Here is a 14,841-nt window from a genome sequence, read left to right on the forward strand (position 1 = left end):
GCCTGCACTTTTTAAACGTAACTTTCCCTTCCATACGCTCCGGACAGGGGAGGGGAGGGAGGGAAAGAAAAGGGGAAAGAAAGCGCAGAAACGGACCTTTTTTTTTTTTTAATTTTCTAGGGACGAAAGATAGTAAGAATAATGAAGAAATAGAAGAGGAATACAATACCAGACGAGGAGAAGAACGAGGAGAAGAACGAGCTAAGGAGGGAACGCAGCGAGGTTGTCCGGGTGGCGGTAGGGAAGAAACTGAGTGGGATGGGCGCTCCCCCCCCGCTCCAGGCATGCGCAGTCGGTGCCTGCTCCCCAGAGCGGGAGGGAAGCGCGCCAAAAAGCGCTATAGGCGAGCTATTGGAGCTCCGAGGTATGGATCCGTTGCCTGCGGCAAGACCCATGTGTGGGACTGCAGAGACCACGAAGAAGATCAAACACAGTTCTCCCAGATAAGAGTCTGCACACTTAACTACTACACCAAACACTAAGTCTTCTTTCAAGACTTAGAAGAAGGTAGTTAAACAGGGGTACAGATAACAAGGGAGGACAAACCGCTTAATTTAGAGAGCTGCATTTAGGATATAAGAGTACAAACCCATCTCCTACAAGAACTTACTTGGTCATAATCATGTATGGCCCAGCAAGAAACGAGAAGCTCTGTTCATTGTCAGCCTGGAACAGCTCTTTTTCTGAAATGAGTGGGAGCGTTGATAGGTAGCCCAGCTGCTTGCTGCCAGTGAGATAAAACTGAGATAGAACGAACAGAAAAACAAAGAGACCTCAATGCAACTTCAGCTGGAGGAAAGGGGGGGGGGGAGATGGACAGCAATATAAGGTTCGTAATTTCCAACAGTCTTCCAGGTATGCAAGAAAAAAAAATGATTCAGGAGTAATTACCCAACAGTCCCAATTATGCTACAGATTTCCACTTGCCTTCCCGTCCAAGGTCAGCCATTTCTAGAAAGTTATGCCACTGTTGGGGCTTTCCCTTAACAGAATGAAGCAGTGATGGTGGAAACACTCTGCTGGAGGCCAGCTGGTGGCCTTAAACCAACCAGATTATGTTAGACACCCACCAGTTGACCATCCATACATCAAGGAGACTGTGCTACTCATTTTAGTTAATGACTGAAATCTTCATCATCTTGATCAAAGAAATTAGGACCTTGCCTGTATTTCAGCATTTCAGCAGCTTACCTTCCCAAAACCAAAGCTGAAAGCCCGCCCAGACTGTTTGCTCTTCTCAGAACTGTTTGAGCCTTTTAGGAATCTTCCCAGTGGGCTGTGGTCCCTTCTGAAGGGCAAAAAAAAAAAAAAGGCAGAACATCAGGGACCTCTCTTGTGGCCAACAACTTTGAGGAAACTTCTCACAACTCTCAACATCATCATGGGGGGGGAAAGGCACGTGATTTAAGGAGCAACTGCTTTTGAAGTATGTCACTGGATCCCCAACCCTTCCCAGGTAAAAAAATACAGGGAAGTGTGCGCAACTAGGTGATGGGTGCACAAGAGAAGAGAAAATTGCCATTTAAGTTTCGATTGCATTCAGTCCAGAGTAGGAGGAGGCCGATCCATCACTTTGGTTCATATGTCAATAGGGCATTTAATTGCACCTATTTCATTATACCGCTTCCACCCCACAAACCAGGGATCCGCAGAGCAGTTCACACGTAATCACCAGATAGTTTTACATCTAGGCAGTTGACAAGCCCAGAACAGGCATCACTAGATGCCTGTTGAAGTGGTCCAGAGACCTCCAGACCACTTACAGTTTAGGGCACCCAGCACCATGGATGGCCAGATGCAGGCTGGGTCCCAATGAACAGGATCTCTGGGACAGCAGGGATCAGAAAAGGCCTTCAGCTGCTTGCAGGGCTGGTGCTATGGCCTCAGACAGCCCAGGCTGGCACCTGCCCCACCGCCGCCCTCCCCCGCCTGCAGGGAGGGCAGGCGCAGCAGCATGGCAGGGGAGGGCTGGGCAGGCTCTGGGCGAGCAGCATGTGCACTCTCAGAGGCGCTCCAAGACTGCCCTAAGAAGGCTGAGTGGGGGCTGCAGGTGAGCCCCGCCACCACCTGGCTGCTTTCACCTTCAAGGCAAGAGCGGACAGATGGGGCACATTCTCCTCTGAGCCTGCCTTCCCTTCAAGGCAAGAGCGGACAGATGGGGCACATTCTCCTCTGAGCCTGCCTTCCCTTGCCAGTTTCCATTCCACATGCCCCTTTCCCCTTCTGCTCTCAAAAAGAGAAGGAAGGGTTCTGAAGCCTGAGCACATTCTAGCCTAGGCCTGCCCAGTCTCTAATGTGCCCTTTCTAGGCAAAGCGACTTGACAGAGCAGTAGTGGACTAACCTCAGGTACTCTGGGATAATTCATCTGCCTTGCACCCTTTTCAGTAATCACCGGTCAACAATAAAAATATTCACACTCACAAGTGTGTGCACACATTTGATATAGTGCAAAAATAGACAAATAATAATAATATTTAATTTATATCCCGCCCTCCCCGCCGAAGCAGGCTCAGGGCGGCTTACATAACATAATATAAAATGCAAACATTACAATAATACAATAATAAAAGTACACTGGTTACGTAACAATTATATATTACAGTTCAATTATATGTATTATTACATTAAAACTATCTAATTAAAACCATCAAATTTAAAAACCAACACGTTAGTTTGGTGCTACAGTCCTGATGTTACTCATCTTACAATTTTACGTGACGATGGTACAATATAGGTTCCACATTAAGAGAAAGCCAACTGAAAGAGGGTAGTCTTGCAGGCCCGAATCTCAAATAATGCAAATGATACAAAGAACAATAAGGTATCTGTACTCCCCCAAGCAATGCACTCTAAGGTTTTGGTATAGGAACCAGCCTTAAAATAGTTCGTAGTTGTGTGCTGTAGGGTGGAGTCCTTAATATTTCCGCTTGTGACGTCGTAGTGGAGAGAAAAAGGACCGTATAGAAAGGAGTCCTCACGGTTTCGCTCTGTTCACTACTTTGTCAGCCTCTTCTCTCACAGTTTTCTGGAGCCACAGATACTTTGTTTCAAACACGAATCAAGGCATGCTCTAAATCTCTGCTGCCAGCTGTTAGGGTATGTTTATGAATATAAACATACCCTAACAGAATATTTAAAATACAGTAACGACACCTAGTTATATGTCTCCAAACCCAAATCTCCTTGACGCAGGGAAGGCCTAAATTACTGCCTGTCTGCTGTGGTTACGTAGCTAAGAGTGAACAAGTTCAAACTAAATCCTGACAAAACAGAGATAATGCTGGCTGAGAAGGCAAAGATCTTGAAGGACATCGTGCTCCTCACTTTCATAGGGCTCAGCTGACCCTTGTTAATTCTGTTAAGAGCTCAGGGTTTATACTGGATCCAACCTTGCTGCTAGAGAGTCAAGTTAATGTAACTGCAAAAAAAAAAAAAAGCTTTCTTCCAACTCAGTCTACCCTGGAAGATGGTGCCTTACCTCCAGCCATCTGGATCCATGTCACAGTAACATCAAGGCTAAACTACTGTAATGTACTCAACACAGCTACAGAATGCTGCAGTCCAGTTATTATCAGGAGCAATGTGATGCAATAATCAGCTCCCTATGGAGATCCGGGCCCTACCTGGCTTGTTAGCCTTTCGTAAAACGAAGCTGTTCCGCCAGGCTTTTGGATGAGGCAGCAGGCATCCATTTGTTAAATCGGTTGGCCTCCCCCGCTGTACCATCATGATGCACCATCATCAGTGCCGAATACATTACTCTATTAACGTAGCGTTGCTATCTCATCATTATTCAGACTGTTGTTACTGACGGGGGCCAGTGAGTTATGTAACATCATAATATATGGTATGTAAAGTGCATATTAGATTCAGAGCTCAAGGCTGTAACTGATTTTACTACAGTTTCAGCTGTTCTTGATTGCTTTATTATTGCATATTTGATGTACTCCGCCCTGAGCCTCCATGGGAAATAAGCAGAATATAAATAAACTATTAATTAATTAATTAATTGCTGATATAGTAGCAAAAAAGGATACCCAAAAGCACTGAATGCCACCGGAAACTAAATGATATTAGCACCAAAGCTGTTTTAAATTTGTTTCAATTGTTTTAAATTGCTATACTGTAGATCTGATGAATTGTTAAATGTTAAATTGAGTGAACTGTATTGCTACTATGATCTTCTATTTTATTGTTGTGAGCCGCCCTGAGCCGGCTTCGGTGGGGAGGGCGAGATATAAATCTAATAATAATAATAATACATATTATCCCTATTCCGCAATAGCTGCCCATTAGCTACCAGATTCAGTTCAGGGTACTGGCTATGAAATACAAAGCCCTTTGTAACCTTGTTTCCTCACATCTGCAGGACCATCTGTTCCTCTTCGCTCTGCCATGGCAGCTTCCCTTGTCTGAGCAAGGCCTTGCTTGCCTGAGCCAGTTTGGTGTAGTGGTTAAGTGTGCGGACTCTTATCTGGGAGAACCAGGTTTGATTCCCCACTCCTCCACTTGCACCTGCTGAGATGGCCTTGGGTCAGCCATAGCTCTGGCAGAGGTTGTCCTTGAAAGGGCAGCTGCTGTAAGAGCCCTCTCCAGCCCCACCCACCTCACAGGGTGTCTGTTGTGGGGGAGGAAGGTAAAGGAGATTGTGAGCCGCTCTGAGACTCTTCGGAGTGGAGGGCGGGATAGAAATCCAATATCTTCTTCTTCTTCTTCTGCAGGTGCCCCCATGCAAACAGGCAAGATCAAAAACGGCCCATACATGTGCATTCTCTCTGGTGCCCGCCATCCATGGAATGGCCTGCCTGATGAGGGCAGGAAGCCTCCCACTCTTTCAGCATTCTACAAACTATGCAAAACTGAATTAGTCAGGAGCTGTGGAGTGTACTGGTACATGTTTTTTGTTGCTCTAAAAAGGATTCTATTATGCAGTTTCCACATTGCATAACATTTCATACTGAAGGAGGAGGAGGAGGTGTTGGTGATGATGATATTGGATTTATATCCCGCCCTCTACTCCGAATCTCAGAGTGGCTCACAATCTCCTTTACCTTTCTCCCCCACAACAGACACCCTGTAAGGTGGGTGGGGCTGAGAGGGCTCTCACAGCAGCTGCCCTTTCAAGGACAACTCCTACGAAAGCTATGGCTGACCCAAGGCCATTCCAGCAGGAGCAAGTGGAGGAGTGGGGAATCAAACCCAGTTCTCCCAGATAAGAGTCCTCACACTAAACCACTACACCAAACTGGCTCTTTGTTTCATCTGTTTCCGATTTCTGCAGACCAAATCCTATTATTGCACTGGTTATTGATGTCCCATCCTGTTGGTTGTGTTGATTTATTCTGCCTTGTGAGAAAGACGGACTATAAATAAATAAATGTAATATAATATTTACTTTCACCTTTTCAATGCAAGTGTACTTATAGTTCCCCCAAATGAAAGAACATGATCACACAAAGCTCAGAAGAATTACAGTTATGAAGCACCTATTTAGAAGTCCGTTAGAAGAATTTCTGATATTATGAGAGAGGGAGAAAAATGCACCGAACCACTTACCCTTGCGTAATGCCCCCAAACCTGGAAGGGTTGCAGACAAGGTCTCTTGGAGAACGAACCTTGGAGAGCAAGGTGTAATTCAGCAGAGTGGCCTGCATTTGTGTTGTGCAACGCTGGATAAACTCCAACATCTGAAGTGGACAAAACAACTAAGACGTAGTGTGGTTCAAGGTTAAAACAGCACTGCAAATGCAAAAAGCATGGAGTGTAGAGACAGCCTTTATAAAACTTAGTAAGAAGTATTACAAGAGTGAAAAAAAAATTTGCCTCTTTCATGTTGATTGTGATTTGAAGTACAAATTGGATATATATTAAAAAAACTGTTCTGTTTGTTCTCAGGCATCCGAAACTCACTGGAATGTTACTATGGCTGGCTTTAGCTGCATATGTGCATAAGCGTACAATGAAAACCAAACTTTCAAGGGCATGCATTTACATTGGCATGCAATTTTCAGCAATTGGGTGGCTGTCCTGGAAGCCACACATATTCTATGTTTCCATTACTACATTACCCCATACAAAGAAACTGGTTATGAACACAGAGTTCGGCATCCTGGTATCATCACCTTTTTGTTTTCCTTTAAGGATGTTTTTACTCCCTAATGTGCACTCGGAAGGATATGATCAAAACCAATAAAATAAAAAGCCTTCAGGCAAAGGGAGGTGAGAAGGAATGGTCTTGTGCAGCCTAAAGCTATACCCGCGAGTTTGATGGACATTATTCACAAGTAAGCAAATGCAGGGTTTGCAGGCCACATGTGCCCTTCATCAGCCTACAAAATGAAGACTTGAGGTTTGCTTTCTTCCGATTGTGCACCTTAATCTCATCCTCATACAAGTTTACAAGATCGCATACCTGGGTGCTACTTTCCTTTGAGGCAGACATTGCCCAGCTTTCGGGGTTCTTTCTATTCTCATCATGGACTCGCAGGTCTCCACCTGCCTCTAGCAACTTACTAAGGATGGACTGTTTGCCTGAGAAAGCTGCAGCGTGCACTGGAGTACTCCCATCATAACAGCGACTACAGAAACAAAAACACACACAAGCATGGCAGATACATCATTTACTTACTGAATATTTCTCTCCTGTAGTCCAATAGGAAAAATTATTGACTATATTGCTAGCTACTGAAACGGTAACAAGTTCCAGGGTCAATGCTTATGGATCTGGTTTCCTCTGGATGAGAAAGCACTAGAGATTTATGGTGTCCTCACACCAAAAGGCATGAGGAATACCCAGACAGACTGGCTTAGCAGAAGGGCTCTGAACCTAGGAGAGCAGTAGCCACAAGGAAGTGTTCAGACCACTGATTCTTCACTTCAGAACTCCCCCCCACAACCAGGAAACTGTTCACCTTGCTGAGCAAGGCCAAGGTCTTGGGCTTGTTCACCATGGCTAGCAGAATTCTCATTTATCAATACCCTTATAGAAGGGTTTCATTATTCTGCCTTCCCTTTTTATTGCTGCCAATAGTCCTCAGCAAAATCTGACAGGAAGATTCAGAATTGTGATTACCCTTGGTTTGCAGACCTTATCAAATTCCAACAAAGCTAACAACTCAGTCAGGGCCCCATTCTTCATCCCAAATCAGAAGACGACTTAGTTTTTATGTCCCACTCTTCAGCACCCAAAAGTGTGTCAGAGCAACAATTGCATTCCCTTCCTCTCCCCACAATAGACACCCTGTGAGGTAGGTGCAGCTGAGAGAGTTCTGAGAGATCTATGACTGGCCCAAGGTCACCCAGCTGGCTTCACACGGAAGAGTGTGGGATCAAACCCGATTCTCCAGATTAGAGTCCACCATGCCTAACCATTACATCACCCCGGCTCTAGACAGTCTTGAGTTATATACCACGTATATGAGAGCCAGTTTGGTGTAGTGGTTAAGTGTTCAGACTCTTATCTGGGAGAAGCAGGTATGATTTCCCACTCCTCTGCTTGCAGCTGCTGGAATGGCCTTAAGCGAACCATAGCTATCACAGGAGTTGTCCTTGAAAGGGCAGCTGCAGTGAGAACCCTCTCAGCCCCACCCACCTCACAGGGTGTCTGTTGTGGAGGGAGAAGATACAGGACAGGGGTGGCCAATGGCTGGGGCTGATGGGAGTTGTAGGGGGAAAACATCTGGAGAGCTACCATTGGCCACCCCTGATATAGGAGATTGTAAGCCGCTCTGAGATTCTGATTCAGTGAGAAGGACGAGGTATAAATCTGCAGTCTTCTTCATGTGGCTGAAAGGGCTGGGCTTGGAGGTCTGAGGTATTCAGGTTAGGTGTTGAATAACCTACTCTCAGCTTGAAGTGACTAGACAGAGTCTATCAGGACACACAGATGTGCTTCTGCTCTTGGTGACAAGGAAAAGGAGCTTCTCATATGTCAACTTCCTGCTTCTCTTTCAGAATTTCTCCAAGGAAGATCTAACATATGACACTGGCATGGGGCAACAGTGTAGTTAGTGCTCTCTCTTGATTCTCTTCCTTTGTAGTGATCCTATTTTACAAGCTCCCTGCCTGGCTAAAGCAATCTTTAGCAAGAAGGTTCTGCAATGCATTTATTGAGAATTAGACATTCCCGACCTTCTCCTCTCTAGTTCTTCTTCTCCCAGAATTTTAGTCACTATTCTGCAATGCTCCAAGGCCTGGACTACTAGAGAAAGCAGGAAGAATTGAACACTGGAACCTTACGGGATACCTCCTTGTCAGTGGGCAGAAGGAATCCAGGTCACTTATTCTTCCCACTTGCTTCACAGGCAGGACTATCCTACTTAGCCAAGTTTTTAATGTAGCCAGCACTGACCTTAATTTAACAGTTTACTTACCAGCCCACTGTTTGGCTGTAAAGTGCTGAGCAATGGTTAACACTTCTCTCCCAGAAAATCAGGTAATATATTCAGTGAAACTGGGAGGAGAGGTTGCAGGTTATACAGCTAAATGCTGCTGCAATGGGCCCTCTAGGGGTCACTTGGTATAAATGCAGCCTCCCTGCCCTGCACAAACAAGCTGTAAAGAGGCATAGGTTGAACAGGTCTGAGGCTTGTCAAGAAACACCATGGCAGAGGAAAAGTACCATTTTAAAACAGATGCCTCCTTTGATAAGGTGGTTGTTGCAGTGGCACTTGGAGCGGCTCTTGCCCTAGTAAAGGTAGTCCCCTGTGCAAGCACCAGTCGTTCCCGACTCTGGGGTGACGTCGCATCACGACGTTTTCACGGCAGACTTTTTACAGGGTGGTTTGCCATTGCCTTTCCCAGTCATCTACACTCCCCCTCCAGCAAACTGGATACTCATTTTACCAACCTCAGAAGGATGGAAGGCTAAATCAACTTTGAGCCAGCTATCTGACCCCAGCTTCCGCCAGGATCGAACTCAGGTTGTGAGCAGATAGCTCAGACTGTAGTTCTGCACCTTTACCACTCTGCGCCATGAGCTCCTGCCTCTTGCCCTAGAGCTCCCTCTAATTAACAGACCCTCAACAGGAAGTAGCTCCTGCAAACAGGCCTTGTGCACAGCCACTGTACTTCAGAGCACAGGCGCTGGCAGCTGTGTCCACTTGGTATCTAGCTTTGCCATCCACTACTGGCCTGTAAGGTAGCTGGCTTGTAGCTTCCCTTGTAAGACTTGCTGCCCAAATACAAAGAAACTGTGCCATGCCAAGCTATTCTTGGGGTGTACAGAATGGGATGGGAGTGTTCTACAGGCCATGACCCACAACTTCTGTTTTCCTATCTATCTTCTCTCTCTGAATTTTTTTTTCCAGTCCTGATAATCACCAGTAAATTAGGCAGGCTACAACTATCAGATAACAGTAGGAGAAATGCAGCATTTACACTTACTGATTAGGGTCTGAGCCAAAATCCAAAAGAATATCAACCAATTTCCCAAGGCCAAGTAAAGCTGCTATGAACAGGGCGGTCTGTCCCAACGAGTTTACAGCATCAGCACAGATCCCTGAAGGAAAAAATAAGACCGTTTAAAATAAGTGAGTCCTCCACTCCAGCCTCTGACCCTTTGTAATGCCTGGCTCAGGCTGTAAGCCTACACACACCCAGGAGGAAGCTCCACTGAATTCAGTGCCTTTAGCATACGTGCTGAGAACTGCACTCCACACTGGTGTTCAAGCATTTGCTGAATGTCCATATTTAAGTTAGTTGGAACTGTGGATAAACTATTCAGATTGCCAGCTGGACCATATGAAATCACAGAAATTTCCCCTCTGTCCAATATCTCTACCACTAGGATTCTACCAGGTTTAAAGTAGGTTTATTTATCCCCTTCTCCTTTTCAACTGACTCTTATTTGCTCTCAGCATTCAGAGTATCCTGAAGAAGACAACAACTGCAGATTTATATCCCACCCTTCTCTCTGAATCAGAGACTCAGAGCGGTTTACAATCTCCTATATCTTCAAATCTCCATTTCAAATCTCAGAGTGGCTCACAATCTCCTTTATCCTCCTCTCCCACAACAGACACCCTGTGAAGTGGGTGGGGCTGAGAGGGCTCTCACAGCAGCTGCCCTTTCAAAGACACCTCTGTGAGAGCTATGGCTGACCCATGGCCATTCCAGCAGGTGCAAGTGGAGGAGTGGGGAATCAAACCCGGTTCTCCCAGATAAGAGTCTGCATACTTAACCACTACACCAAACTGGCCCCCCATGCTCAGTTCTATTTAGGTTGTTTGGAATTTTTTTAACCTTTTTCTTCAGGTTAATTTACAAAGCCATTTCTCCCTCTGCATATCTGGGGAACGTGTATGGAAATATATCAATACTCTCACCATGTCTAAGGGTGGTCTGTTTTTGCTGTTTTGACAACTGGCATAGTGATTGGATGTACTAAATTTGTAATGTGGTAATTTTATGTATGCTGCCTTGAACTTCTTGGAAAAGGGCAAAACACAGACATGATGAGAGAGCTGTAGAGTTTTGTTTAAAATCTGCTGTTAAGTTTACATTTTAAATTTTGTAATGATCTCATTGTGTTAGCAATAGCACAAATAGAGTAAAAATTGTAAGCACAAAAACAAAAAGAGGCTCATACTCAGCAGGAGAAGCTTTGTGCAGTCCTTTTCCATCTGCTCCAAAAAAGCCAAAGCAAAAGATTCGGGGAGGGAGGGTGGCTCAGTGGTAGAGCATCTACTTGATAAGCAGGTCTCAGGCTCAATCCCCAGCATCTCTGACTAAAAAGGGTCCAGGCAAATAGGTGTGAAAAACCTCTGCTTGAGACCCTGGAGAGCTGCTGCCAGTCTGAGTAGACAATACTGACTTTGATGGACCCAGGGTCTGATTCAATAAAAAGCAGCTTCATATGTTCATATATGTTCATATTATTTGGGGGGAAATGTCAGATAATTATTTTACATCCTTTAAAAAAAAAACATAAACGCAAGTTTTCATTTCTAGAGGTCTTTCTCTAGCTACCCTACAAAAAGGCTTATAGAATTGTTGACTGTATTTTGGCAGTACAAACCCTTACAAACATGAATAAATCCAGAATAACTGCATATGAAAAAAAACCAAAAAGTGGTAATTGCTTTCTAGTTTTCTAATATATTAAAAATGAGCACACAGCTGTTTTATAACCAAAAACACAAAGTATCAAGAATTTCACATTCTCCCTCCCAAAATATAGGTTTAAAATAGCAAGAAAAGGACCCGACAAGACGTAGGGCGTTTTCACACTGACCTTACGCCAGAGCGACGTCCCTCTTCACCGCGCAGCGTCTGCGCGGATTTCGCACTAATTGCTCCACAGAACTGGTTTTTGGCGGTTTACATTTGCAACGCAAAAGCCGCGGGACTTTGCGGCTCTTCCGGGTTCTGCGCAGCAATTAGTGCGAAATCCGCACAGACGCTGCGTGGTGAAGAGGGACGTCGCTCCGGCGTAAGGTCAGTGCGAAAACGCCCTAAGAGAATAGCAAATGTATCAGTGCAATTTGTAGATCCAGGTGGGTAGCTAGCCATGTTGGTCTGAAGCAGCAGAACGAAGTTTGAGTCCAGTGGCACCTTTAAGACCAACAAATTTTCATTCAAGTATAAGCTTCTGTGAGCATGCACACTCATTAAGTTTCAATTTATAAACCACTTTTTAAAAGGAAGTTAACCACTGAACCTGTTCTACCAATCTTCTTTCAAATAAAGGCAGACCAGCTCATATGCACTATGGTGCTCCCTTGACAGACTTCTTTGTGCCCACCAAGTGTTTCTTTAAGTAGTTAGGGCTCTTTGTGAACCAGAGTTTCTGACTGTCCATTGAAAATCTGATTGGCTATCCAGATTTTGTTTTAAGTTGCTTAAGCAGGAGGAGTTGTGCTACTACTGCACAAGGCAACCTATTAATAGCTGCTGGCTGAAATGGTGAAGAGTTCTATTATGCATAACATGGCTCCCTGATATTCTGTGGTTGGCTCCACTTCTTGGAGGAGCCATTTTGTTATTGTACACCTCTCTGTGTTGGAATTCCAATTGTGCCTGCAGGCTCAAAATGTCAGGGATTCCTGGATTAAAACAATGTTCTGTAGTCAAAACAACACACTTTGTCTATTAGTTTCCAACCAGAAAAGTACATGTAAAATAAATTTCTTGCCAAGGAATTTATTTTACATATACTTTTCTGGATGGAAACTAATACTGTGTAAAAGGCTTAAGGAAAAGAAAAGATACAAAAAAATGGAAGTTAACATTTCATATATACGCCTCTACATAGGTGAACAGCAAATTAGCTTAGTACTTACTGAAGATGTTCTGACATATGCAAAGATTAAATATCAATAACAAGGTAAGTTTATAGGTCACAATATATTTGGGTTTGATTATGGGGAAAAGCAGTGGGGCAATAAATATGTCAAACTTAGGAGACTAATGTGTAAAAGTATCCTTAACGGTTGTAATTATTTTATTTATTTTTATTAATTTGATTAAATTCATAAGAACATAAGAAAAGCCATGTTGGATCAGGCCAATGGCCCATCCAGTCCAACACTCTGTGTCACACAGTGGCCAATATATATGTGTGTGTATATATACACACACACACATATACACACATATACATACACACACAAACATATATATACATATATCCTGTGGCTAACAGCCACTGGTGGACCTCTGCTCCATATTTTTATCCAATCCCCTCTTAAAGTTGGTTATGCTTGTAGCCGCCGCCACCTCCTGTGGCAGTGAATTCCACATGTTAATCACCCTTTGGGTGAAGAAGTACTTCCTTTTATCCGTTTTAACCTGACTGCTCAGCAATTTCATTGAATGCCCATGAGTTCTTGTACTGTGCGAAAGTACTTTTTTCTCTACTTTCTCCATCCCATGCATAATCTTGTAAACCTCTATCATGTCATCCCATTCATCTCGAGTTAGCTAGCAGCATCCTTGCCTTTGAGGTGGGGTGCGGTGTTATGTCAGAGCCTGAGGAACATATTCCAGTATTCATTTTCACTATTCAGTTCTTACATACGTATTCTCACCAAGAAGGGCTAAACAACGTCTGTATTTTAGCATATTTCTTTTTTTGGAATAGCATACTGGAAAGGATGCTCTTAGCTAGCTCCATACTTGAGAGGAGATGAACGGAGCATAACAGCGTCTCAATTACTCTTAACAATTAAGCTTATACCGGGGGGACTTCCGGCAATGGCGGAGTGAAGCGGACTCCTTCTCAGTGCGCGGGGAGGGTGTTCTGTTTGGTGGGAGATTGAGGGGGCCCACTATTTGTGGACACCCCTTACGGAGCTGTCTGAGACGCTCCGAAGTCCGGGGAGCTGCTGGATGTGAGGGAGAGACGAAGGTTTCTCCCCCAGGACTGGCTTCCCCTTTGACCGTTTCCCAACCAACACTGATGTGCCCAGCTGTGCCGCCGGAAAGGGGAGAGGAGAGGAAGCGTAAACTCCTTTCAGCTTACCTAGAAAGGTGCTTTCCTATATCTGGATCTTCATTCCTCGTAGCGTCAGGTTCCCTTGCAAGCCGCGGAAGAAGAACTTAAAAGAAGCCCGCCGGTGAGCGGTTTTGTTTGGAGTAGTGGGAGTGAGGTGGAGTTGGTGAGTGTGCGGCGGCAAATGGCGGAGTGCGGGTGCTCGGGCGAGAGCGAGGCACGTAGTTGTTTTTCTTAACTTTTGGTGGATCGGCTGAGCGGTGTGGTGAACGAGCGGCTCTAAAACGTTCTTTTTTGGAGGGGGAAGAAGCAAACTGGGGGTGAGACGAACTGAGTTTGTTGGGTTATTTTCCTTTTTCCTGCTGGATTTGGTGGGGGCGATCGGGGGAGAGACGGAGGGCGAGGTGCAATGGCCGATTCGAGCCGAAGAGGGACTGAGGCGGAAGTTTAGAAAGTGCAGGAACCGGCCGGAATCTGAACGGTATTTTGTGTGAAACTTTCCCCACCTTGACTCTGACTCTTTTTGGACTCCTCCGTTCTTGGTTCCCCTTCCCCTCTTTAAGCAATTGTTACTGAAGATCGGCTTCTTTCCAGACAGATTTTATTATTATTTGTGGCAAGGATCAGCTTTGTTCCCTGTGTTTCTGCGCTCTAGAGCCAACTGCAGGCTGGCTGAAAGGGTAGAGTGGTAGTTTTTAGCAGCTATGGCTGTGGCTACGCTCTATTGAAGATTTTGGGTGCTTTTTGGATTATAAAATGCCTTTTGCTTAGCCACCTTGGAACTTTCCCTCTTCCGTCTGATCTGCGTTTATGGGTTTCTGAGTTAACTGCAAGCTGTTTAAAAGGGTAGAGCTGTAGCTTTTAGCAGCTATAGCTGTGGCTACACTCTATTGAAGATCTTGGGTGCCTATTGGATTACAGTTTACTCTCTCCAAGTTACTTTGGGAACTTTGTTTGCCTCTTCTGAACTGTACTCTTGCTTTTATGAACTGTACTCCTGCTTTTATGAACTACCTTTGGAGCCCTGAAGTACCAACTTATCAAGGCTGCTCTTATTGAACTATTTTTTATCAGAACTTTGAAGTATCAATTGGCTAGGGCTGAGAACAGTGCTAATCTATCAAACAAGGGCATAAATAGAGCAGTGAAGAGAGAAGAAAGAAGGGAAGAGAGAAGGCAGAAGAAGGAAGAAAGAACCGTTAAGATAAGACAGTGATTTTGGGGGGCAACTTGGGGAGCTTTGTGTTTAATCTTCTGGCCTAAGTGAATGGTTTAAATGTTTGAAGAGTAGTAGAACAATTTAACTGAACTTAATACTTTTTAAATTGTTGGATTCATCTGTTTTATCTCTGGTTGGGTATTCTTTCTTGCTTTGTGTTCTCTATTGAACTTCCCCACTGTCTTTTTC

The 14,841-nt window shown here is 44.6% G+C and overlaps 1 protein-coding gene across 1 annotated transcript in view; it reads right to left on the bottom strand.

Moving 5' to 3' along the window:
• TEX14 (testis expressed 14, intercellular bridge forming factor) overlaps positions 1 to 14,841 on the bottom strand; it is a 68,055-nt gene that overhangs the window by 42,501 nt on the left and 10,713 nt on the right. The window contains exons 2-6 of the mRNA XM_060258980.1: positions 9,386 to 9,500; positions 6,414 to 6,579; positions 5,558 to 5,688; positions 1,192 to 1,288; positions 611 to 741 (exon numbers count right to left, since the gene is read on the bottom strand). Of these exons, the coding sequence (XP_060114963.1) occupies positions 611 to 741; positions 1,192 to 1,288; positions 5,558 to 5,688; positions 6,414 to 6,579; positions 9,386 to 9,500 (640 nt within the window). The remainder of the gene's footprint in view (positions 1 to 610; positions 742 to 1,191; positions 1,289 to 5,557; positions 5,689 to 6,413; positions 6,580 to 9,385; positions 9,501 to 14,841) is intronic.

This window comes from Heteronotia binoei, chromosome 18, assembly GCF_032191835.1.
Source record: "Heteronotia binoei isolate CCM8104 ecotype False Entrance Well chromosome 18, APGP_CSIRO_Hbin_v1, whole genome shotgun sequence".
In the NCBI taxonomy this organism is placed as follows: domain Eukaryota; kingdom Metazoa; phylum Chordata; class Lepidosauria; order Squamata; family Gekkonidae; genus Heteronotia; species Heteronotia binoei.